At 41.4% G+C, this 26,062-nt stretch overlaps 1 protein-coding gene across 1 annotated transcript in view; it reads right to left on the reverse strand.

The window, feature by feature from the left end:
* Window positions 1-9,053: 9,053 nt before the first annotated feature.
* Window positions 9,054-26,062, reverse strand: part of SULF1 (sulfatase 1) — a 173,390-nt gene continuing 156,381 nt past the window's right edge. The window contains exons 21-22 of the mRNA XM_047725787.1: window positions 24,749-24,782; window positions 9,054-9,229 (exon numbers count right to left, since the gene is read on the reverse strand). Coding sequence (XP_047581743.1) covers window positions 9,199-9,229; window positions 24,749-24,782 — 65 coding nt within the window. The 3' untranslated portion in view covers window positions 9,054-9,198. The remainder of the gene's footprint in view (window positions 9,230-24,748; window positions 24,783-26,062) is intronic.

Genomic DNA, 26,062 nt, shown 5'->3' on the forward strand with positions numbered 1-26,062 from the left:
CTGAGATCATGACCTGAGCCGAAGGCAGCGGCTTAATCCACTGAGCCACCCAGGCGCCCCTACATCATTTATTTTAATACTGTTAATAACTTTGCAAGATAACTATTTTTATTTTTATTTTTTTTCTTAAACAGATCATGAAAACAGGCTCAGAGAGGCAAAGATATTTGTTTAGGATTGTACAGAGTGGCCAAGTTAGTGTTCAGAAGCAGGTTTCTATCGCCATGGCTTGCTTCTCACACTATCAAATGCCTACAGTGGTTTTGGTTAACAAAGGCAAGTGTGACTATAAGTTAGTGAGGTAATGCATTTCATTTTTTGATGTGTTACTGTTCCTGAGGAGTAGAGAAATTATTATTCCTTTGTGTAGAATAGAAAAAAAATTTGTAGGAAACATCAAAATTTAATGTTTAGATTTTCAAGGTAAATTTACACTTATTTAGCTAAGTGTTATATTCAACATTGTCATAACATACCTCAAGTATTTATAGTTCATATTTAATATAGAACAAACCAATTTTGATGTTAGCATTGGGTCTCGGTAGAATTTCTGGAATGAATCATGAGGAAATACGGTTCAGATTTATTGAATCTGAGCTCTGGGGATTTGAAGTGTATGCTTTCCTGTTTGTTTCTTCCTCTTTCACATTGTTAACATTTCCATTAATTTTTAGTGAATATGGGTTTTAAGTTTCCTAAATAAAAGTTTTAAATGAACAGAAGCAAAGTGTTACATGTTAAATGAACATAGATTGTCACTATTAGTAGTTGTGGTCACAGATGGGAGCATGTACTTGGAAACGCAGCCATCAGAGAAGGAGGAAGTCATAATGGCCATCCTGCATTTTCACGAACTACAAAGAAGATTCTTCCTCAGTCTGCAATTCTAGCTTGCATTCTTTGGTGGACTTGGAGCCAGAAAATTTCTTTTTGGAGCCTGTTTTGCATCAACCAAAGAGCAGCTGCATGGTTTTTGAATGGACCTGAAGCATTCATGGAAATTCTGTAGTATGCCCAGGAGCGGTAGGAGATCCCAAGTCTAGGCGGGTAGCCTATTATACTTTTTTTTTTTTTTTTTTTTTAGCCTATTATACTTTAAGTGTGTGTGGACTTCAGACATCCTCTATGTCACAGAAACATGAGTCTAACTATTGCATTAGAGGGGCATATGGAGTATTCTAAGTAGCAGATGGATATCAAAATACTGTATAATCCCAGAATTGCCTAGACTGCAGGTTTGCTAGTTCTGTTCTCCAGACCAGTACGTAGCCTCTGCACGTTATTTGTAGTTCCTGTTTCCTGGTGTGGAATGGCGTGCCGTGGCGGACAGGAGAAGGTGGTAGCCTTGTGCACTTTATCTTTTCTGTTTTCTCTCCTTTCTTCATCTTCCAGGTTGCTGCTGGCTGTGTCTGTCTCAGGCTTCTTGCTACATTGGAAACAGATCTGTATATGTTTGAACAGGTCCTTTCAAGCACTTCATTTTTACTCAGCCTAAGAAAGGTCAAATAGGATGAAAACCCTCCTTGGGTATGGCTTTTGCAACATAAAAAAAAAAGCCTCGGTGCTACAAGTATTTAATGATGCATGCTCACCACAAAAATGCACCACTGAATTTACAGTCTCCCTGGTAAGGGACCGCATGTGCTTTGCTTTTGGAAATCTAGAGAACGTCCCAGAAAACAAACACTCGTTATTCTCATTACTACAGTTAGTCAATGAACTTGACGCTGCAAACATGAAGACTAAGGGGGCATACCTTTTTTTATGGAAAACTCAGCGCTTTTCGTATTTCTTTTAGCAAGAATAATCAGATGCTACAAATAATTTCAGAGAGAGGGGAAAATGATTTCACATAATCTTTTCTTATTTCTTTTCCCAAAAAACGGACACCCTTGTGAGGTGTTTTTAAGAATTGGGGTTTGGACGGTGTTGTCTTTTTCTGGTATTCTATTCCATGTTAAAATCAGAGGAAAAACTATCCAAAACTAAAGTAATTGCAGGGACATGTTAAACCAAAGGGGGTGAACAGTTTAAACTTTGTATTTAGAAATGAAAAATAAGAATAATCGATAAAACTTTATAGTGGGCATTTTTCTTAAAATACATACCTCTACCCCAAACCCCAAATGTTAATTTAGAAGCACTTAATAGGCAGATCCGCCTCTAACTTTTCAGTTAAAGGAGATGTAATACTGTGTCAAATAAACTGGCATTAGGATCCTGGTGGAGTGTGTGTTCAGTGTGCGTGTTTTGTGTGAAAGTGTGTTGGTGATGAAAGGCCGTTTTGAGTTGTTGCATAAAGGAATTTGACTTTGTGATTTTTACAATGAATATTTATTTGGAGATTGCTTAGGGGTAATTTAAAAGATGTATAATTTCCTTGTATTTAATGAAATCTCTTGTCAATGTACTAATAAACCTTGGTTTACAACATCTTGAATACTTGACCACTGAAAATTAAGAAAAAAAAGTAAAAAAAAAAAAAGAATAAAGTGTGTTGGATCGAAATTAGTTTGTCTCTGAGCTCTCTCCTGTTGGACAGCAGAGTTTTCTAAGGCATCCAAAACTTTTTGGGTGAGAGGAGGAGGGAGGGAGAGGAGCTCTGGAAATAACAGCATGAGTCAGGGACTGGAGCACAAAGTTGTTATTTTTAGAACCTTGCCTGGAGCCCTCCATAGGTGTAAAGCAGGGCAATTGATTTCCATTTCTCACTCAGTCACCCCTCCTGCTCCGCTCAACTAAAGGGTCACAGTGGCCCAAGATACAGGAGTGTCTGGGGGGGACGTGTGTGTCTGTGCTGGTTTCTGGATAAACATTTTCCTCCGTGGCCTTGTGCATTCATTGTGGAGGCCATTTATGCAAAGGGAAGATAGTACCCTCTTCCCCAGTCTACGTTCTTCTCTTCCTCAATGTGTGCCATTAAGGCAATTTTGAGATTTCACTCGACTCTCTTAAATATCTCACACATTCAAGGGAACAGCAGAATCATTCCAGATATTGGGCTTTCTGAAAGAGACACACCAGACAGTTTCTTTTTAAGAAATGAGGAGAGAGGAAAGGTTATGAATGTGGCCACTCATCTTGCATTAGCTCCAGACTTGGTACAACCTCAGCATCTTAAGAGCTGTTAAAAAGCATCCAGTTCTTTTCTTCTTTTAAAAATTTGCCAGCTGAGTGAAGACAGCCTCTGTAGCTTTGGCATAGGGGCCGGTGGGGGGGGAGGGGCGGGGAACAAAAACCCCATTTTTAATTGTGCAAAGTCATTGGAAAGCAAGGAGATCGATATTTGGTGTTGACTTTTGTATTTAAACGTCAAAGTCTGATGCAGTTCCAACTCATAATACCAATATACATCAGTAGAAAGCTAAAACCCTTCTTTGGTTTTCTGGAATGGCTGAGATCCTAGGTAAATGGCCAAGATCCTAGGTACCAAAGAAAGAGCAAGCTTGCCATGGATCAAGTTGTTCTAGCTGCGTTCTTGTCTAAATGTACTGCTGCTACTTCAGAAATCAATCAAATGGCAGCTTTGCCAGGGGCGGATCCTGGCTGGAAGGAAGCCTGTCATGAGTTGCACTAGAGTGACACCTAATGGTTATTATGGAAATTACATGCTTTACTAACCTCTCATCCCTTCCAGTTCTTGGGCTTGAGTTGTATGGGGATTTTTGTGACCATCTTCATTTTAGGGTGGCAATGACATGTCCTCTTCTGCTGAAACCCATTAGTAATTGGATTGGTTCTACTCTGGCTCTGGGTCACCTGTGCCGTTGGGGCTGGAGTTTGGATAATGAGGAAGAGGACCGGGGGTAGAAGACACAGATTCGGAATTCCTGGGTCCTGGGAGGCACACTGGTGTAGGGGCTAGAAATTCAGAATAGAGGGTAGATACCTTTGTCCACCACTTAAATGCATTTGCTATCAGAAAAGTGAGGCAATGCTCAGCACAAAAGACCTCAACATTTGTAGCTCCCTTTGTCTCCCAACCCTCTGCAGTGCTTTCCCTGACATCGGGGAGCAGGGACTCCCTAGTCTCAACAGGAAGTATCTGCTTTTTGAAAGTTATTTTCTCTGCTTATTTTACACCATAGTGGGCTCGCTCTGAGGACCTAGGTACTGTGCTGGTGAAGTCCTCAGTATCAACGACACAACTTGGAGGAAGGTGAGTCAATTAGACCAGTATGAACAACAGTTGCCTCAGGCAGGTTTCTTAGGGGCAAACGGCAAGGTCATGAATGTGGCTGGTCATTTTTACTCCATCGGCCTCAGAGTTGGTACAATATCCGTGTTCTCTTACTTGGGGAAAAGTAAAGCAAAAAATGGTCGAGATACTGTGTGTCCAAGGGGTGGGGGCGTTGAGGAAAGAGAAGATAAAGTTTGCTAGGATAAAAGGGAAAACAAAATATGGGAATTGAAGAGTGGATAAGATTTTTACCGGTTAAAGTGGGGAATTCAGAACTGGGAAGGTGGAGCTAATTTGGGGGAAGCTGGTCGTGACAGGCGAGGTGGAGGGGGAGCGGATGGGTGGATGGAAGGCTATAGCTTCCCGAGGGAAGAGTGTGTGTGTCAAAAATCACCGAACATTTCTGAGCAGGAGGCTGAGATCTGAGGCAGGTGGTGAGAGACAGCAAGTGCAGGGTGGGGTGGAGTTGGAGGGGGAGGGGAAGGGGCTTTCTCAGCAGCTTCAAGGAGAGACCATGAGGGCTTAAATGAACCAGGGTGGTGGACCACATGGAGGTATTATTTACTCTAAGGTCTTTGTTTTCTGCTAAAATAAATTTTGAAAAGTTTGAAAATAGTTTCCAACTAGATTTTGAAATATCAAGCAAATAAAATTTGAAAATATCAAGCAGAATTAGATGAACTGGGGGACTTTGAAGACCTTCTTATATCTGAGATCAGGGTAGCTCTAAAGCAAGTTCTGAACAACAGGCATTTAAAAATCTCTTTTCAGAAGGGCAAAGTGTTTAGGGACATTTGGCATGGGGTAGGAGTGTTACAGCTTCATTCCTTCTCTCTTAACCAAAAACCCCATAGAGAGGGTTATTTTATTTTTCTAAAGAAGGCTGGGAGGAGCCTCAGATATTACCTATTTTGGATATGGTCAGTAGGTTTGTGTCTCACACTTCACTACCGACTCGATGGTGTAGCCGGCTGTGTTGGGCAGGATTCTAAGGGTACAAGTGCTCTGGCTTCATGCGGGGGTGTCCTCATGCATGAGCAATGTCTTCCCTGGGCATGTTCTAGGAAAAGAAAGCCCAGAGGTGATGTAATTGCCATCCTCATTTCACATCTCTTATTTTACAGTCAAGGAGAGGTTATGCGACTTTCCCCAGCTCATAGGTAGTAAAATTTAGAATTCATGTCCATTGTTCTTTCCACTACTCTTTCCTACATGGAGTTTCACTATGGCTTCTCCCTTCCCTGATCTGGGGTGTGTGTGTGTGTGTGTGTTTGTGTGTGTGTGTGTAAATGGAGAAAGTGGAGAGGGGCGGGCCCTGCCTCTGTAAACCTCTTCCTCTTAAATCTGTAGGAAATGGGCTGTTGGGGAATCAGCTTAACCCTCTGGGCATCAGCTCCTCAGAAATCAAACAAGGTCAGTCAGCTAGCGAATTTCGAAGCACTCTTCAAAATCTGAATGTCTCTTTCATGCCCTTGCACATAGTAGGTACTGCATAAATAGTTACTGAATTGAACTAAAACGGAATTTTCTCCAGGATAGCAGCATTGGCTTAGTCACTTTTTGTGGGAAAGGATCAAGGAGGGAGGCAAAACGACGTGCCTTTGGTCAACACTACTATCTCAAACTCTTCTCTTGATGAATCTGTGGTGTTATGGACTGAATTATGCCCTTCAAAATTCAGGTGTTGAATCCCTATGCCCCCAGCGTGACTGTATTTGAAGAGAGGGCCTTTAAAGAGGTAATTACAGTTAAATGAGGTCATATGGGTGGGCCGCCATCTGATATGACTGGCATTTTTTGTGTTCTTCCTTTGTAAGAACAGAGGCCGGGGCTGCACACGCACAGAGAAAAGGCATGTGAGGACACAGAAGGTGGCCATCTGAAAGCCAAGAAGAGAGGCCTCAGGAGAAACCAAAGCCTTTTGGTCTTAGACTTTCAGCCTCCAGAACAGTGAGCAAATAGATGTCTGTTGTTTAAGCCCCCCTATGCTATTTTGTCATGGCAGCCCTCACAAACTAATACAGATGGTTTCCTCAGTTATCTCAGGACTGGGTTAACAGATCTCAAAGAAGTCCTTTGCTTTAGTTTCTTCTCCCTTTCCTATTAACCTTCTGGTCTCTGGACATTTCACAGATTGTCAGCCCTTGGACCTGCAGAAAAAGCAGCTCCTCAGGAAATCTGGAGCAGAAAGAAGTATATGGCATTTGTCAGTTGGGAAAAACCTGAAGTATTGGAGGGTGGTTGGGTCTTGATCAAAGTCTATGGTCCTGTCCCTAGTGAACTGAGCCTTCCTTCAGTGGATCTGTCCTCTTGCTTTTGGGAAACTCTATCTGTGTTGCCCAGAGCCAGGTATATAGTTTGTTGGTCTGGTAAAATGAGGAAAGGTGGGATTCCTTGTTCAAAGATCATTAAAGATGTCAACATGGTGACCGGAGACCATTCAACCAAACTCTGGGTCTATGTAACCAAGGGGGGCGTTATGGGGAGCCAGTTTGTGCTGCCTCTGCCATTGTCTCCCCGAAGTGAGGAGGCAAATCCACACTGAAATTGTTAATTGGAGCATGTTCTAGAACACATGGACTTTGGGGCAGTTTTACAAATGTGGCCAATATTCAACCATGTCCATTGAGATCAGGACTCAATTTTACCTACAAAGAATGGGTGTCACACAAAAACTTGGTAATAAGCTCATTTCTCTGAAACAGGTAAAGTTTAAACACCTTTTATTTCAAGAAATATTGCTTCTAGACTTTCCCGAAGCCAGAGTTGTTCTATAAAAGTGTCACAGAATATTACACAAGATTAAAAAACACAGTATGCTTCCTAATAACTTGAAACCTTTTTACAAAGTACATCATTCATGACCATAAATATGTTTCTTCTGTCATTCAGCTGGTGACACACACATCTGATAAAGAGCTAGTTAATTTTAACATATGTACAAAGTCTATGATAAAGACTTAAAGTTGTCAAAGGTTCAACTATAACATATTAAATTTTCTTTAAAAGAGTTTACCTTAAACACTTAAAGAAAACATAATTTACCTATGCATTTGAATGATCTAAAAATAGAAAAAAATCACTGTTAAGCTAAAAAAAAAACCTTCTTGGGAAGTTGGCTAGGGTACTGGTAACTCTCAATGAGGTAATCCTTTTGCTGGTATTTAAAAATCTAATACATAACAAGAATATTTTCAAGAATACAGAATTTCAAAAGCAGTCTTGAATTATGCCTTTAAAAAAATCAGAACTTGGTGAAGTCCTTAAAAATAATCATATAACACATATGGTGTGTTTAAAAGATGAAACATTCATGAGTTTGTTTTATTGAAAAAGATTTCTTATATAAATTCAAGACTAAGCATATTTTCTCTACACTTGACCTGACTTGCCAGGTCAAGAAAACAAAGATAGAAAGGAAAAAAAAAAGTCGTCTGTCCTTTTATCCTGTTAATAAAATAATAAAAATTCAGCAATCTGAAGCGTATGATGAACACTTTGAGGCTAGGCACAGAGAGAGCAGGCAATCTTGGTTTTGTTGATTTATTTTTACTGCCAACATCGTTAGCCATGCCTTTCTGCTAATCAATTTTAGCAAGTCAAGGAAAACGCATGCAATGTTTTCTGGCAAAAGCGTACACTGAACAATATGTCATCCGTACTGGGTGTCATTCCTGGGGTCTGCTTTCCAGTGGTCACACTGAAAGCCAGTGAGACTATGAAAATGCCTATGGGAAGGGAAAAAAAAAAAAGACTAACCAAACAGACATGGCATTCTGATCTCAAAGTGCAAAATCATTGAACATGATGGCACTGAAAAGGTCCAGTGGTTAAAAACGGAATCAAAACCACATTATGCAGGCAGTGGAAAGTGTGCTGACAAATTCATGGAGGGCGTCGAGTTTTAGAAACTCAGAAAGGTACAATTCTAGCCATCTTGATTGGATAATATTTGTATAGACATATCCCTATCACTTTCAAAAGACACCACTGTTTGAGTCCTCCCCAAACAGACAAACGCACACACACAAGTCAACCTTTCTTTCTATTCTTGACACATGGTGAATCACAACGCCGAGTCCCCGCGGGCCTCCTGCTCGCGCGGGCGCTGACTTCTGCGCCTGTGTGCCTGGGGTAGCGTACAATGTTGGCTGTCCTGATCATCGTTGTTAGTTTCCTAATAAAAAGTTACAAAAATACTGTGTTTAGGGTAAGGTCACAATGTCCGCTAATTGGAGGAGAGTGGAAAGGAGGCACCGCTTTCTAGACTCTGTAAGCTCCGGTCTTGCCATTCTTCGCCTTGTTCAACATTCGCTTCTCGCCACGGGGGTTAGCGGGTCGCTGCCTGGCAGACGCATCGATCGTCTGATGAATGGCATCCACATCAACGGGCCCCGAAAGATGCTGCTGACCTTCAAAAACCGTCTTCGCCTGGACCGCCAGCCCGGGGCAGTTCGCGCGGCGGCCAGCTCCCGGGCAGCAGACGGGGGCCGGGCGGGAGGACCAGCTCCGGGAGGCCATTGCCGCTGAAGTCGGTTTCAGGATGATTTCCCTCTTCGTGCTCCGTCCACGTTTCAGTTTTATGATTTCTCCAGTGTTCAGAATTCAAATGACTCGCTTCTGGAATGTCGTTATTCCATTCAAGTTTCGTGTCTGGTCTGAATGTTGGTTGGTTCCAATGCAGGGTTGGAAGGTCAGCGGGCAGGGTCCAATGAGGCGCTTCCCCAACGCTAGGACTCGGGTCTTCGTCGGACTCCGCGGAAGCCCCCTCCCCTGGCACCGAGAGTTCAGCAGATCCAGCCGGGAACGCATCGCTTTGAGCAGTCCTAGTCTTATTTGTTGTATTTTGCTCATGGTGGCCGTTCAGCAGTGCAAATACTCTATCTACATCCTTCAAGTAATTAGTCCAGTCAACCAGACTAAGTGTATAGTTTTGTCTGTACTCATAGACACTTTCGTTCACACTGTATAAATCCTCCAGACCTTGCCAGTTGACATCGGCTGCGAGGCTGGGCAGATTAACCTTCCCATCCATCCCATAACTGTCCTCTGTGAAAAGAGAGACGGAGGTAGATTAGTGGAGAAAGTATTTCCTACTCATTCGACAAGCAACTTACATTGTTTTTAACAGGGCAAATCAATTTGAAATACAACGCTAAAGACTATTTTCCCCTAGTCATTTGTTGTCAGGGAGTGGACTTAGGTTACAGAAGCGACTGAACAGTAACACAGAATTGCAAAGAGGTTCAAACAAGGGCAAAGTTCTGTGATGAGGCGAAGCTGGTGCTGGAAATGCATGGCATCATCAGTCAGGGGGCTGCTGTCCTACTCCTGGCTCTCCTCAAGTCAACTTTGCGACCAGGACGTCATGTGAGTGAGGCTCTCTGAGTTTCGACCCCTCATCTGTCAGATGCGGGAATAGTTGTGTGATGGAAACTTTACTACCTACCGGGTCACTGGGTGAATGATGAATCTGAAAGGGTTTTAATGAACAGGCGATGCTTAGTCAGACATTTTTATGCTCCCTGGGCTGCGTATAAAAACAAACGTGACCGCAATCGAACTCTTCAAATCCGATGCTTGACTCTGCCTCTCTGATTTTGTTTTTGCCCTAAAAGTTCTATGCTCTAGATAAGTCAATCTTTGAATGGTTTCCACAGTGTACAAAGAACACACCAGCTTTCTCTCTCTCAGATCTTTCTACAACACCAAGGTGGCTCCAGTCCTGTGGAAAATAGCATCTTTTCTTTTGTTATGTCTAAGTACCATTTAGAAAGAGGCAGCCTAGATTAATGTGATCAACTACCCACAAGCAATACGGACCAACAGGAAGAATACATAAAACTACACAAAACCCACACTCTCGGTAAACAAGAAGATAGAAAATGATGTAATCTTCAAATCACCTGTAAGTTAAAAAATAGAAAGTTAAAACTGAGTCTCGACAGAGCTGTCTGTCACACTTTGGGCACGAGCCTTGGGAAAACAGGACAGACGAGAGAAGCAGGAAATGAGGTAGCAGCCAAGAGCTGAGTTGAAGCCATCACTGGAAAGAATGTCGACCTGATGTAGAAAAGACTGTAAGAATCCTGGTAAACCGCAGTGGCGACAACGAAGAAGAGACTCAGAAGTGGGTATGAATCGAGGTGGCAGTCGGAAAGGCAGGGAGGAAAGGACACAAAGCAAGAAGCAACATCCTTTGGAAACTGGGTGATAAGGGAAAAGGACAGCAAAGGAGGGGAAACGTCAGATCCTGTGAGGAAAAAAGAGAAAGAAATTGGAAACACACCACCTCCCCTATCATCATCCCCAAATAATAATAAAACAAAATAGTAGAAAGAAAGTATCTTGGATACACCCACTAGAAAGAATCCTCTTAAAGTAGAAATCTTGTAAATACTTGAAATCTATGAAATTAAGAAAAACAGCTTAAATCTATACAAAATTGTTATAAAAGAAAATAGAAAATAAGAACAACAAAATCTATCATCTTATGAAAATGCCAAATCCCCTTACGAAATAAACCATAAAGTGAAGAAAATCACAATACAACACTGCCAAGTAAATTAAATATTTTCAGTCAAGCACCCCAGGATATGAAAACCATCTTAAATCAGAAATTAAAGTACAAACCAAGGATCTAAGCCCTTCTTCAAGTATCAAGGCTACAGAAAAACAGGCCTAAAAATTAAAATGTAAGGATGCAGAGAACTGTCCACATCAGCTCTTCTTGAACAGTCTTTATCCAACCAAGAAATCACTGGAGCAAAAGGATTGATAGTGAGCGTTTAATGTACTTATCAGATTTAGGAGTCTGATAAAGATAGGAGAAGGTTCAAGAGATAATGTATACATTTTATATGACAAAGTAAAAATAATGTAACTAGAAATGGGAGGAAAGATAGAGAAGTTGAAAGAGAAGCTCATTGAGTTGAAATAATAGTTGGGAGTCAAAGAACTCCATTGAAAACTGACCAATGAGATAATAAAAGGTTAAATAAGAAACAGGGACTAGGGACATTAAAAACGTTTAAGTTCAAAGGCAACCAATAGGACAAAAATGCAAATCCTACAAAGTTCCAAAGCGGGAGGGGAAGACAACCATCTTTACAAAGAAGAAACTACCTGTAAAAGATGCAAAGTGAAATATGTGGAAACATAATAATAAGTGATACTCAATCTAAGACATGTCAAGTGGACTAAAAGTAAGTATGAATCTAGAAGACCTGGGTATATAATCAGTCAGGTAGTTCTCATTTAAATGTGTCCAATAGTATATTTCAAGGGTAGAAGACACACCTTCTCAAACACACATAGAAAGTCACATTACTTGATTATGTGTTCGGTCACAAAAAAAGAATCGGTAAATTGCATAAAACCGAAATATCACAAACACTCTGACACAATACAATAAAACTAGAAATTAATAACATTAAAACAACAAGAAAGCCCTTTGACCTGGAAGCTGAGGTCATCTGGAAGGAAATAGAAACCTAAAAGTGCAGAATTTTAAAAAATGATAATGAAAACGCTGTTTATTAGAACCTATGATGCATAAGGCATTATATTTATGCATCGTTTAAAGCATTCTTAGCCTTAAACACTTTTATCATGAAAAACAAATGAATTAAACACCAAACTCAAAAAGAAAGAAGATGTTCTTTCTTTCTTTCTGCAGAAAGAACAATGTAAATCAAAAGAAAGCACCAGGAAGGAAATGAGAAAGGTGAAAGCAAAAATTAATGAGGTAGAGAACAGAAGAATGACATACCTAACTAGTAAATCAAAATTCTGGTTCTTTACAAAAGTATCAAAACAGACAATCACTAGTTCAGCTATTTGAGAAAAAAGGGAGAAAGTTCATATACACGAAATAAGAAATGGCAAGGGAATTTGCGACGACGTGGATGGGATTAGAGGGTATTATGCTTAGCAAAATAAGTCAATTGGAGAAAGACAACTATCATATGATCTCTCCGATATGAGGAAGGGGAGATGCAACGTTGGGTGGTTTGGGGGTAGGAAAAGAATAAATGAAAAAGGATGGGATTGGGAGGGAGACAAACCATAAGAGACTCTTAATCTCACAAAACAAACTGAGGGTTGCCAGGGGGAGGGGGGAGGGAGAGGTTGGTGGGGTTATGGACATTGGGGATGGTGTGTGTACTATGGTGAGTGCTGTGAAGTGTGTAAACCTGGCGATTCACAGACCTGTACCCCTGGGGCTAATAATACATTATATGTTAATTAAAAAGATTTAAAAAAATGGAATTGTAAACCAGTTAGTAGGTATTTAATAAATTTGTTGAATGACAAAAAAAAAAAAATGGCAAGGGAGAAATAATCATTGAGATATGCAGAACTTAAAACACAAGAGGCCATTTTGTAGACCTCAAAGCAAATGAATTAGAAAACCTAGATAAGAGAGATAATTGCCCAGAAAAGTAGTTTATTGAAATTGACTCAATAGAAATTGAAAGTTTAGATAAAGCAATTTCCAAAGAAGGAAAAGAAAGGTTATTAAGAAACTACGAAGATGCACCAGGTCCCTATGGTTTCACAGGAGAATTTTACCAAGACTTCAAGGAGAAGAGAATCTGAACACTAGATAAACTGTTTCAAAGCATAGAAAAATGAAAGAAAGTTTCCAAACTCTTTTTATAAAGCAACTATAACATTTTTAGTTGTGGTAGGAAGAAAGATAGCCACATCCTGATCTTAGAGACTGTAGATCTATTACCTTCCATGGCACAAGGTACTTTTCAGATGTGATTTCAATTATGTTGATATGGGGGAGATAATTTTGAAGGATTTAGATGGGGCCAATGTAACCACGAAGGTCCTTAGTAGGGAAAGAGGCAGGGGAGTGAGAAGATGCGAGCTCGGAAGCCTGGGTCTTAGACACGTGCTTGCACATGCCCACACAGACACATACAGATTGAGATCTGAAGACCTACACTATGAACTCTGGAGATGTCGGGGAGAGCCCTGGACAAGGAATGTAGGGAGCCTCCAGAAGCTGGAAAAGACAAAGAAAGGGATCCTTTTCTAGAGCTCTTGGAAGGAACACAGACCTGCTTACCCCATGATTTTAGACCAGTTACACCCATTTTGGACTTCTGACTGCTAAAAATGAAAGAATAAATATGTGTTGCTTAAGACAGTGAGGTGATTTGTTACAGCAGCAATAGAAAACTAATATGATACCTAAAAAGGTAACACTAGTGCAAACAAAAAGAAAATTACAGACTGGTATTATTTATTAATATAATACAAAAATCCTAAGTAAAATATTACTGGAGAGAACTCAATATTAAATTTAGAAAATAACACACAATGACTTAATGGAATGTATTCTAGGAATGAAAGGTTGGCTCATTCTTAGCAAATCCATTAATATAATATATCATATTTGAAGATCTATAGAATAGAATAGAACAGACTAGAATAGAATAACTTTGGAATAAAATATATCATATTAGAATATAATATATCATATTGGAAGATTGAAAAATTATTTGAGCATCTCCATAGATGCTGAAAAAGGCCTTTGACAAATTCAACATTCATTAGTAATAAAAACACTAAAAAAAAAAAAATTCAATGGTTAGTTCCTTAACATGTAAAGATGTATACAACTTAGTTCTGAAACATGCCTTCTCACTTAACAGGGAAATCTGAGAAGCATTTTCACTAAGATCAGCAACAAGATAACACTATACTAGAAGTATTAGTTCATTCAAGTCGACAGGAGGGATCAGTCAGAACCAACAAACTGGAAAAGAAGCAAAGCTGGGGCGCCTGGGTAGCTCATTTGGTTAAGCGACTACCTTCAGCTCAGGTCATGATCCTGGAGCTCCAGGATGGAGTCCCAACATCAGGATCCCTGCTTAGCAGGGAGTCCGCTTCTCCCCCTGACCCTCTCTCCTCTCATGCTCTCCCTCTCTTTCATTCTGTCAAATAAATAAATAAAATCTTAAACAAAAAAAAAAAGAAGCAAATCTATTTCTATTCACAAATGTATGACAAGTATATCTGGAAAACCCAAGGGAATCAATGACAAAATTAACTGAAAAATAGAAATACTTTTTAAAGTAGCAAGATATAAAATTAATATACAGAAATCAGTAGCCCTCATATACACGAATGAGAACCCCAAAGAGGGTTTAATTATGGAGGAAAACCCTATTCACAAGAATAACAGAGAAGATAAAATACTTATGAATAAACGTACCAAGAATTGTGCAAAACCTATGAGAAGATTGTTCAGAAAGCTCCTGGAAGACCTGGAAATTTACTTAACCAGGTGGAAATATAGCCTTCGTTCCTGGATAGAAGACTCAGCATCATAGAGATACAAGTTCTTCCTGATAATTCTTTCAAAAACCAGATAAAAAAGTGGGCATACGACATAACCAGATAATCTACAAAAGTAAGTAACGTGGCCTTTAAACTTTCAAAAACATGTTCAACTTTACTCATAAGAAGAGCAATACAAATTCAAACCATACTGAGATACCCTTTCTTTCTCATTCAATTGGAAAAAAAATTTAGAACCTGGACAGCTGTTGAAAGCAGATAGTCATACAGTGATGGTGGGAATGCAAAATGGTACAAACCACATGGAGGGAAATCTGGCAGTATTTAATAGGTCCATATAGGCATTTAACTTTGACCCAGTAATCCTCCAACTAAGAATTTATTCTGAAGATAACCTCAAGAACATGAAACATATTTGCGCAAGGCTCTTTACTGCAGCACCATTTGGAATTGCAAAATATGAGAAGAACCAAAATGCTCATACATAAAAGAGTGGCTGAATAAATTATGGAACAGCCACACAGTAGATTACTATGAAGAAGTGAAAAGAGAATGGGAAGATCTCTATGAACTGAGGGAGAGGATAGATTTTAAAATGAAAATATTTTAAGTGAGAAAGAAACCAAGTGCAATCCTGTTTATATTGTATGCTATCCTCGGTGTAAGAAAATAAGAGAAATCAGGTATCACCATCTGCTTACTACCGCAACAAAAACACAAGAAGGTAAAGGAAAAACTGAGGAGTCTGGTTACCTACAGCGCACGTGTGGGAAGAGGTGGTGGGAAGGACTAACATTTCTCTCTATATGCTTTTGGCTCTTCTGACTTTTGGAACTATGTTAAAGTATTACACACTGAGAAAGAAAATTACACTAGCAGTGATGAGGAAAAAACAGAACCAAAAATGGAAATACAGACAGAAATAAACAAACTTTGGTCTATTTCAAATGAGTAACATAACCACAATAAAGGGGGAGGTAGCAGGGAGCTAGCCCCAGTAATTTCAAACACAGTGCTATTTTTGCTCCTTCTGAAGACAGAAAGACCTGAAAAATATACTGAACTCTAGTTAGCAGGGTTGTGTTTACTGTTGCGGGATCTAGCAATTCTAAAATTGCTTTCTGTGTGCTGTAGCATTTAACAGATGAGTTAATCCTTTGAGGATAATGGGAACTAGACTTCTCAAAGCTGGAAAATGAAGTTACTGTATAGAAACTAGGAAGACTAGAATGAACCTTGATCCTTTGAGTTAGAATTAGAGGTATCATTATGAACATATGGTTTGTAATATATCTAGGAATGGCTGTCAATATCCGTGCGTGTGTATTTTAGCTCTGTCTACCCAAAGGGTCTACATACAAAGATGCCTCCATAGCAATTTTACGCACCTCAAACCCAGATCTTGGGTCCAAATGCCAGTCCGCACTTAAAAGGAACTGGGGTTCTTTGGAGAAACGGCTGATTCCAGTTGTAGGGGAGTGAAACTACAAAGGGAACCTGCAACACAGGCCCCAAAGCAAGGGAGTGCTCAAAAGATAATGGGGACACCCCAAAAGTTCTGAAGGGACATCTGAAGGGACACCGTTGGCCAAAACTGGGATAGTTTGATCAAAATAAAGAATGGTAGCAAAGGGATATCCGTGGGATGAAATAAGGGTCTATGAATCCTTATTGCTATACATACATGTCTACATATATATGAGAAAAGGGCAATTTCTTCTTTGTGGTAGAGTACCACTTAAGAAATGTAGCAACAATAATCATCATTATTTGTATGTATATGTATATATATTTATATGTAGCAACAAAAATCATCATTTTGCAGTCATCAAAATGATTAAGAATGATAAAATCATCCAAAGCTAGTGAATAAATTATTAATTAAAGAAGGAAAAAATATGATTTTATAGTAGATTAACTGAGCAAACCACACCTGAACCAAGTAATCAAAGGTAAGACCACCCAACAGATGTCATGGATTTCCTTATAAGATATCCTGGGGAGAGCCTGAGTGGCTCAGTGGGTTGGGCATCCTAGTCTTGATTTTGGCTCAGGTCATGATCTCAGGGTTGTGAGGCTGAGCCCCACGTCTGGCTCCACACTTGGTGGGGAGTCTGCTTGAGATTCTCTCTCTCTCTTTCCTTCTGTTCCTTCTCCTGCCCCCACTCTCTCAAATAAATAAATCAATCTTAAAAAAAAAAAAGATATCCGGAGTGTACACTTCTATGTTTGTGGTATTCCTGCCAGAAATGCACAATTTTAGTCCAATCACAAAGAAACATCAGAAAAACCCCAATTGAGGGACATTTTACAGAATAACTGGCCTGTACACTTAAGAATGTCATCAATGCATTGCTGGGGGGAGGGGAAGGAAGGATACGGCAGCTGGGTGATGGACATTGGGGAGGGTATGTGCTATGGTGAGTGCTGTGAATTGTGTAAGACTGATGATTCACAGACCTGTCCCCCTGAAACAAATAATATATTATATGTTAACAACAACAACGAAAATGTCATGAATGGCAATGAAAAGTTGAGGAACTATTCCAGATGGAAAGAGACTTAAAAGACATGACACTTTACTACAGTGTGTGATTCTGGATTGGATCCCCGACCAGAAAAACAAAATCCTCCCCAAACCATAAATATGACATTACTGAGACAATTGGTAACATTTGAATATGGACTGTGGACCAGAAAATAGACTTGTATCAGCGTTAAATTGCCTGATTTTGATAAATGTACAACAGTTATGTAAGAATGTTTTTGTTCTTGGGAAATGCATACTAAAGCTCTTATATAAAAAGATACATGATATCTGCAAATTATAAATGATTCAGGGAAAAAAAAAAAGAAGTATATGTAGTGTATGTGGAGAAAGAGCCAGAGAACAAGAAAAAACAGTAAGACAAATGGGGTAAAATTTCTTGGAAGTGTTCTTGCAAGTTTTCTGTAACATTGTATCAAAATATTAGTCAAAATCCTTTTAGATATTAGAACTAAATTGTCCACATTTCCGTCCTGGTTTCTGCCAGTCCTCATCTCACAAAAGGAACCCTCTTTCTCGGGCCATTCTGAAGTTCTTTATCGGGGAGTAAGCATATGAGTAGGCTTGTTCTGAAAAGTGAATTTTTGAATAAATGTAAATGATTTCAAGTTCCAGGTAATTCTCATCCAATCTGGGAAATAGAAAGGTTGTAAAACCCCTAAGAGAAATGCAAAAGCACATGCAGGTCTCATACTGAGTCTCATTTCTTCCTGGATGGCACTTACTTTTAAGAGCATGACCACATAATGCGGGGCTCTAAGGGAGCTAAGCCAGTTAAGCTTCCGGCTCTTGCTTTGGGCTCAGGTTGTGATCTCAGAGTCATGAGATCAAGCCTCGAGTCAGGCTCTGCGCTGAGCAGGGAGTCCACTTGAGATTCTCTCTTTCCCTCTGTCTCTCCCCCTGCTCCCTCTCTTTGAAAAAAATAAATACATCTTTAAAAACATGACCAATAATTATGTCCCTGTCTACGCATGGGTAGCAGAGATCACATAAGGGTAGAGTTGTCCCTCTTTTGGAGCAGTGGTATAATCCACAAGGACTCCTGGTGTCCTAGGAAGCAGAAAGAGTAGTTTCTACAGAGACTGCCTGACGCCTACCGACTTCTTCAGCCTGCTCTGTTCCTGCTCCTCACGTGGCCTCTGCCATAGCCTCGACAAAACAATGTAGTTTCCTGAAAACACCAGGCTCTCTCCCTTCTCAGCCCTGGCATTTATTCCTAGAATTTGCTTCCCTGCCTCATCATCTGAGTTGGCTCTCAGCCTTCAAAATGAAATTTGAGCATCAACTCCCTCTACAATTTCGTGACCCTCTTATTCCCCCCATCGGGTTTCCTCAGCATGGTGGGAACCCCTCCATTACGCACCCACCTCTAGATGGTCCTGGTGACTTGTGTTCAGAAGTTCACTTTGACTTTCACCAGGATAGATGTCCATAATTTCAAGGGCAAGTACTAGGTCAACCAGAAATTCATAAGCACTGGAATTCTGTTGATGGTTGCTAACTAGAGGGATGTTTTCGCTGATACGGCTAGTCCCCTCCCAGGTTTCAGTTCTGAAGGCATTCATTTGATTTTCCAAAATTGAGAGAGCACAAGCAGAGTATCTGCGCTAACATATCCATTCCTTTCTCCAAAGCCCTTCACTGTTTTTTTGTGTTCTCTTTGAATATTTTTCTGAAGGCACGGAGTTTCCATATTTGGGACCAAAGCAGTGTGCCTTGTGTGTGACATTCGTGCTGCTTGAAACACAGCACATTTTAGGCTGAAATGGAATTCACTTTGGGTTTAGAAATTCCAGAGACTCTGAATTCAGTGTCCTGCACATAACTAAAAGCCAATCAATCATATGTACCTTTTTATTTGTTATGCATAGAAGATTTCTAGGGCACTAATTTTATTGATGAATTGCAAGAACACCTATTTATTTTACAGATACAAGACTATGAACGTTCCACTAAGGCAGTATAGAACTACAAATTGTAAGTTATGTGATTTATCTATAGATGAATAACTTTGCATAGTCAATGGCTGATTAAAAGCACATACCTGCCTATTGGGGCAAATGCACATAATTTTCCTTCTTTCTTAACATTTCATTATTTTAAAAAGCCTCTAATTTCATTACCCATTAATGGGATGGTAAATGTCCTTCAAAATTCTGGGGCTCTTTGCTATTTCTCTCACTATTCAACTTTATTATCAAACATTGTTCATAGAATGAATTGTGTAAGACTGATGAATCACAGACCTGTACCCCTGAAACAACTAATACATATGTTAATAAAAAAATAAATAAATAATTAAAAATGAATAATGTACATTCAGGGCTAAGCCCTTTACAGATATCAGTTCATGTAATCCTTATGTGTTATGTATCTGTGTATGATCACCTCTTTACAGATGAGAAAACGAAGTTAAAAGGTTAAATAAATTGTTTGAGCAAAACAGCATGGTATGGAGATTAAAAGCACATGCTAGTTCCAGACTCCTTGGGTAGGTACTCTATCATTTATCAGCTATATAATCTTGGGAAAGTTACTTGGTGTCTCTCTGACTCAATTTTCTCATCAATAAAATGGCAGTAACAGTGCTGCCTTCATAAAATTATTGTGACAGTTAAGTGATTTAACGTATGTAAAGAACTTAGGAGAGTGTGGGAACAAGGTAAGTTAGGTAACACAGCTAGAAATTGTCCCCAAATTAGAAAACAATGGAGCCAGACCTTGGGACTAAGCTGACCCACAGAACTGTCCTTGCAACTATGTATGTTACCTAATCTGATTGACCCAAATACTATCATATCTTTCTTTCTTTTTTTTTTTCTTTTAAGATTTTATTTTTATTTATTTGACAGAGATCACAAGTAGGCAGAGAGGCAGGCAGGGGTTGCAGGGGGGAACAGGCTCCCTGCTGAGCAGAGAGCCCGATGTGGGCCTTGATCCCAGGGCCCTGGGATCATGACCCGAGCCGAAGGAAGAGGCTTCAACCCACTGAGTCACCCAGGTGCCCCCTATCCTATTATTTCTTATAGGTTATAACACTCTTGAATATCTCCCTATTGCATTCAGGATAAAGATCCAATCCTGGGATGCAGTATGCAACCAGGGTAACCAAATTGTCTAGATTGTCCGGGAGGGTCCCTGTTTATGTGTGTTGGACTGGCATCCTCTTCCGTTAAGCATTTGTCCAGAATTTTTGGAATTTTAGTTTAGAAAATCATTTTTCAATACAATTATTTGATACATCCACTGGTGAAGTCATTGGTCAGCAAAGACACATATCACATTTAGATCATTTTAATTATTTTTAGTACTCCCTCTATGGTCAAAACATCGCTGTTTGGAAGACAAATTCTGTGGTGACACTACATACCGCACTCTTCATGAAACAGCTCTGTTTACGTCTTCTGCTCACCCCTCACATCCTTTCCTTATCCTAACTTTGAATTGACCACAATCCCCCCAAATGAATCTTGACTTTGAAAAAACACTCCCTTCTACTTGGAATGGTTTTCTTTCTTCAATATCCTATTCTAGATCATGCCAGCCTTGCCTTCCACATGCAGCCCTAAATGCTGCCTCCCTGGGAAGCTTCCCAGGATTCCCTGGGGTTGGGTTAGGGGCCCCACATGGCTCTTATAGTGTCATGTTTTTCCTGTCAGAGCGCTTTGTTTTCTATGTTGTAATCATAATACTTGACTATGTTCTCCTAGAAAGCAGTGGCATGCATAGAGGTGGCCATGTAGATTCTTTCCTTCTTTAACTATTGAATGATGAGAGAGGATTAATTCCCCCACCTTTCTCTCAATTTTGAAGCCAATTACAGGTAAATTTCGCTCCTCCGTTTGGAGGAAGGGTCTTCGAATCCTGCAATATTTTCGTTTCTTCTTCTATGATATAAGAAACAAGGCACTGGGAGTAGAATCACTAGTGGAAAAGTAAGACCAAATTCTGAGAATTCTTTGGGAGCTTAGATGATCCTGACTTGTCCCTGCCCCTGATCCTGACCAGGGTGGCCACTGTTGTGTGAAGAAAAATTAACCCACCAGTGGGCATGGCCTGTCTAGCAGAACTTTGGCTAGATTTCAGTGCCTGCGTCCCACACAGCAGCCCTGCCTCTGACCCACGTCCTAACAACTCTGACCCTCAGCCCTCTGTTACCTGAGGAGGCTGGTTCCTTTAACCCCAAACCTTGACCTTGATCCAACTCTTGGTCAAGCCTCTTAAACAGAAAAGTCCAACGGGGTTAGCAAGGCAGCTTACAAATAAAATGCACTTAGACGTGACACATGCCAATTATTTTTCAGTAGAACTGGAAAGAAATATGGAGAGAAAAAGGAAAATGGAGTCCTGAAATGTGACAGAGAGAAGAGAACCAGGTAAAACTTCATTAAAGCAACACAGAGCAGGGTAGTGGAGGTTGGGTTCTGTCCTTCAAGAAGTCCATGCAGTTCAGAAAAGAGAGAACTCTGGATTACCAAAGAGTGATGAACGAGATGGCAGTGATGGTGATGACTATCTCTATTTGTGTGACTATCTCTTATAAGACACAGGAGCATTCTTCGGAATTTTGATGTCACTATTCCCTTTCAAGTACTGTCTCCTTTGTGTTAATGTTTCATATAGCATATACACCTTACTAATAACACTCATCGTTCCTGGGGCTGATACATGCCAGGCTCCATTCTCATCTTCTTACTAAGCAAGGCAGGACTTGAACCCAAGGCAGACTGGCTCCTCCATGCTAACCAGGCCCTAACACCCAGCTCGCTCATCTACATCCATCTGCAAGGCGATAGCAGCTGCTCCAGGGCAGATGAGTCAAAACACGCAACAGCGAGGTGTGTAGAAGCCTGGCTGTGGAGAGTGAAGCGCCGTGTGGCCTGCTGGTCTCCAAAGGGCGGCACCCTGGGGGTCAGGGAGTAGCCCCACCAACATGAGGCCGCCCAGAACCGCCCCCTGCCCGGGGCTGCCCCACACAGCTGTGGGTGCCCACCGTACCTGCCAGGAGTATTTCCGGGACATCAAAAGGCAGTGGCATTAGCTTTCCTAAGCAATGGGAAAAATAAACACCTCCTCAACCTGTTGCTCCCATTCTATTTTGCAACACAGAAATGACTGCTTTCAACTTGAGCCAAAAATGATCTCCTGAGTCATGGGGGCTACTTTCTGAGCGGTGCCCTTACTCTGTGCTTGTCCTAACAGGAAAAATGACCCAGGGAGAGTCAGCCAGCCTCTCGGGGGGCCTAGCCCCAGGCACGTGCTACAGCCATCAAGAAATAAAATAAATAATGAAGCTGAACAAGGAACAGACTTGCTTTTCAAAAGGCCATTTTGAAATGAATCTAAAGATGAAATTTTCAAAATCCACAAAATTGAAGGCAGTTAAAACTATTATGTAGTCAATCTTGTGCAAGGTGAATGTTTCTGAAATACTGGTCTGCTGAATTCTCAAATTTCATATTCTTCAGGTTTGGTAGTTAACCGGTTTTCTCCAAGTCTTTTATAATGAGATTTTATGATTAAAAAATGCATTTAATTAGTTTTCTTAAAAAAAAAAATCAGAATCTTCTTGAAGAGTCCTGGCTTCTGAAGAAGCCTGTCAGGAGTGCCGTCACCGGAGGGCGGCATACCCGCAGACACCATCTGGAGACAGGATTTTCGGCAGTTCCACACAGGAGGTGGCTTGTTTGGCATCTGTTCCCTTTCAGTCCATCAGGACACCGCAAGCAGGAGAGGTCGCATCAGACACTGCTTTTGGGTATCCAGAGAGTCCCCAGGTGTGACCGGCAGACGCTCTCTCAGGAACCCTGATTCATGATTTCCCTCCCGCCTGCAACGTGGCTATCTGCTGACATCCAGCTCGCCCCCTGCCTTACAGAACGGTGGGATCCAAAAATGCCAGGCATTCTGAGTTACAGAGTTTCCTTAGATTTGTCCTTTGGTAGGGAATTTCGGCGTGGGGCGGTGGCGAGGCGATAGGTAACACTCTGTCACCTTGCACACACAGCCACCTTCTCAGACAGGTGACCCCATCAACAATGAGTCACCACGGCTGTGACAAAGGACCTGAGAGATGATGGACTTAGTGGTGGCAGCAGGGAAAGGTGAGGGAGGAGTCTCAGATGTTGGCCACTTAATTATGACTGGAGCTCATTTCCACATCCCTCCCCTCAAAGTTGTCTGGGGTTGACTAGATGGAGAAGAGCTCTCTGAGTCAGCTCTGACCCGGCCTGTGTCTGCAATCGCCTGCTCATATCTTTTTATCTCCTTCATGACAAGGAGTCAAAGAAAGCTCTACTGAAAATCCTTTCGCTGTAAAATTGAGGGCATCGTCAAATAACTGTAAAGTCAATATTTAGTGGTAGGTCCGTTTAAAATGTCACACTTTGGAAATGTCTTAAGGTGGCCCTTGGGAAGCAGGCGGAAGAGTGCCGGGGTGCGGGCTATTACCTCGTCAGCCCGTATCTTGGCTGAGACCAGCTTAAGAGCGGGCTTTTTTGCTCTGTCCTATGTGTGCTGGGGGTGCTGGGGGGGTCGGGGGGTGTACAGAGCCAGGAAAGGAAAGAAGACAGGAGAGAAGAGAAAAAGAAGAGATACATACGGTTATTAAGGATCCTTGAAAGCCCAACTTCCTTTGTTTTGTTAGTTGTTTACATCTCCCTTCCCCTCACCCCCCCCATCTTTCCCTGTTGTTTAGTTTCTGGTGAGGCCAGTGAGCTACCCTGGAAAAAGGGGAATCTGAGACTGTAGCTCGGGAGGCTGGAGGGTAGGCGGTGGGGCAGATAGGGTGCCCTGGCATGGGTCCAAGGAGGTTCAAGTTCCTTTGACAGATTCACCGTGCCTCAGTTTCCCCATCCTAGAGGTGGTAAGGTCAGTCCCCTCCTGCCCCACACGGCACGTTTCTGACAAACCCACCTGAGGTCTACGCTCAGAGTGGAAAATTATCAAGAGCTGATGGTGCCAGGTGTGTGGGAGCCCCCTCCAGAACATGATGAGATAAGAAGGATGGGTGTGGGGGTCAGAGGGAACAAGATGGCTGGGCTGAGGCCCATTTATGAAGTTTGGGTGCGTCAGGCGGTACTGTCTCTGTGCTAATGCGGAGACCTCTCGGTCCCCGACCCTAGTGCCTTCTCCTCACTCACCACCAGCAGAGCCTTCTGATGGTAACACTGATGCTTTTCACCACCCAAGTTAATTAAGGCTTCTTAGCAAGGAAGCTCTTTCTATTTCCTCCAACTTCAGCTTCAGAATGCTCTAGAAATTCCCATCACTCCTTCTGGGTCTTTGACATATTTCATAAAAATCTCAAACTAGTTTCCATGAAGCCTCTCCAGCAAATCCACATGTGAGCCCCACAAGGGAAATCATTCTCCCAACTTCTCCCCAGAGTTCCCAAAGATCATTCTGGTTTTTTTTTTCCCCCTTTCACATCATTCCATGCTTAAAAGCATCATCTAATGAGTAAATGCATATGGAGGCAATGCTCTGAGAGACACCCCGCGGTGACAGTCAGCTGATTAAAAGCAAAATGACAGATCTGCAACCAATGACACAATCTGGTGCCGAATGTTATTAGCACGTGCACGCACCCCACACTATGCTCTGTGCAACACGGCTAGAAACAGAAATTAGTTGAAATGGCTGGATCATGCAATTATTGGGAAAAGAAGCTGCGGGGGAGAATAAAAAAGGGTGAATACCTGTGCAGGTCATAGCTTCCTCCATCTTTATTTCCTGACATAGGAAAATACAAGAGTAATTTACGTTAGCTTTATAACTCATAATACCATTCACTACGTAGTTTTCCATGCACAACATCTAAATCCTAGAGAGAAACAGATTGTGTTAAATGCAGACAGGGCTGGAGTCCCACAGGACTTTTCTAGTAGACGGGTTCAAAATGAAGTTATAAATAAAAAGGTCTGAGATAAAAATGCAGAGGAGTTCATTTGAGACATGAGTGAAATGGGAAGGGAGGAGAGCCCATTTAAGAGCAGGAAGAGAAGTCCTTCCAGTCTCAGTACAATGCTGGTTATTTTGAGACAAAACACTTGGGGAAAAAAAAAAAGGGCCAATGGTCATCTCCCTGAGGAATTGTCTAGAAGGTAGAGAGGACTACTTTGGGCCGAACAGCAATCATGGGCTCCCCCCTCCCGGGTGTGTCATCCCATCAAGGGACTGTCAGACTTCTCTGGCAGTTACGTCACCACCTGTAAGAGAGCTAGGTCTTTTGGGGGAGAAATGTCTGGGTGTCATATTTCTAATGTTTCTAATAACTGCTTTAATTTCTAGGCCTTACTGGGCTTTTTTCCCCCCTCTCCTCTTCTTGGTGTATGGAGGGCTATGGTGTAAGGAAAAGCTCAAACAGAGAAGTAAGGATATCTGGAAAGATTTGAGCTCAGTGGGGTTGTGACCAAAAGACCTCTTTTGCAAATCAGGATTGGACTTTTTTGCTGGACATTCATCTGAGTAAGGTGTTAATGAAGAAGGATTGGCTGATGGCTATGAGGTGACCCCCTCACAGGATTTATAATTTCCTAAGGGACCTTCAAAGCTTGAAAGCCTCAGGACCCTACAATGGTGGAAATGACCGGTTGTGGACATTGATCCTCTGGGGATGGGCACTCCCCGCTTTCCGGTCACATGACCCAGGACTGGCTGTTGCATACAAGGGGTTCCTGCAAAGTGTTCCCCCTGCCTGGGCACCCTGCACTTTGCCCTTTCGGGGTTGGCGGGCTCTACTGACACGCATGTCCTTGCCAATGCCAGCTCCTTCTCCTTCCTTCTGTGGACCGCTGGAATTTTTAGTTCTACCAGAATTAAGAGGAAATCAGTATTACCATCAACTAGGAAAGGGCAGGGACAGACTGAAAAGATCTGCAGCTCTATGAAACAAAGCGATAAGTAAGTTTAACACAGCAGCCCAGAGAGGGGACATCTGGCTGATTCCGTATGGGCCCTCCAACGCTGTTAGAGCCCCAGAGAGTGCATTACTCAAGTATCTCTAGTTTCAG

Source organism: Lutra lutra, chromosome 4 (assembly GCF_902655055.1).
Source record: "Lutra lutra chromosome 4, mLutLut1.2, whole genome shotgun sequence".
Taxonomy (NCBI): Eukaryota; Metazoa; Chordata; class Mammalia; order Carnivora; family Mustelidae; genus Lutra; species Lutra lutra.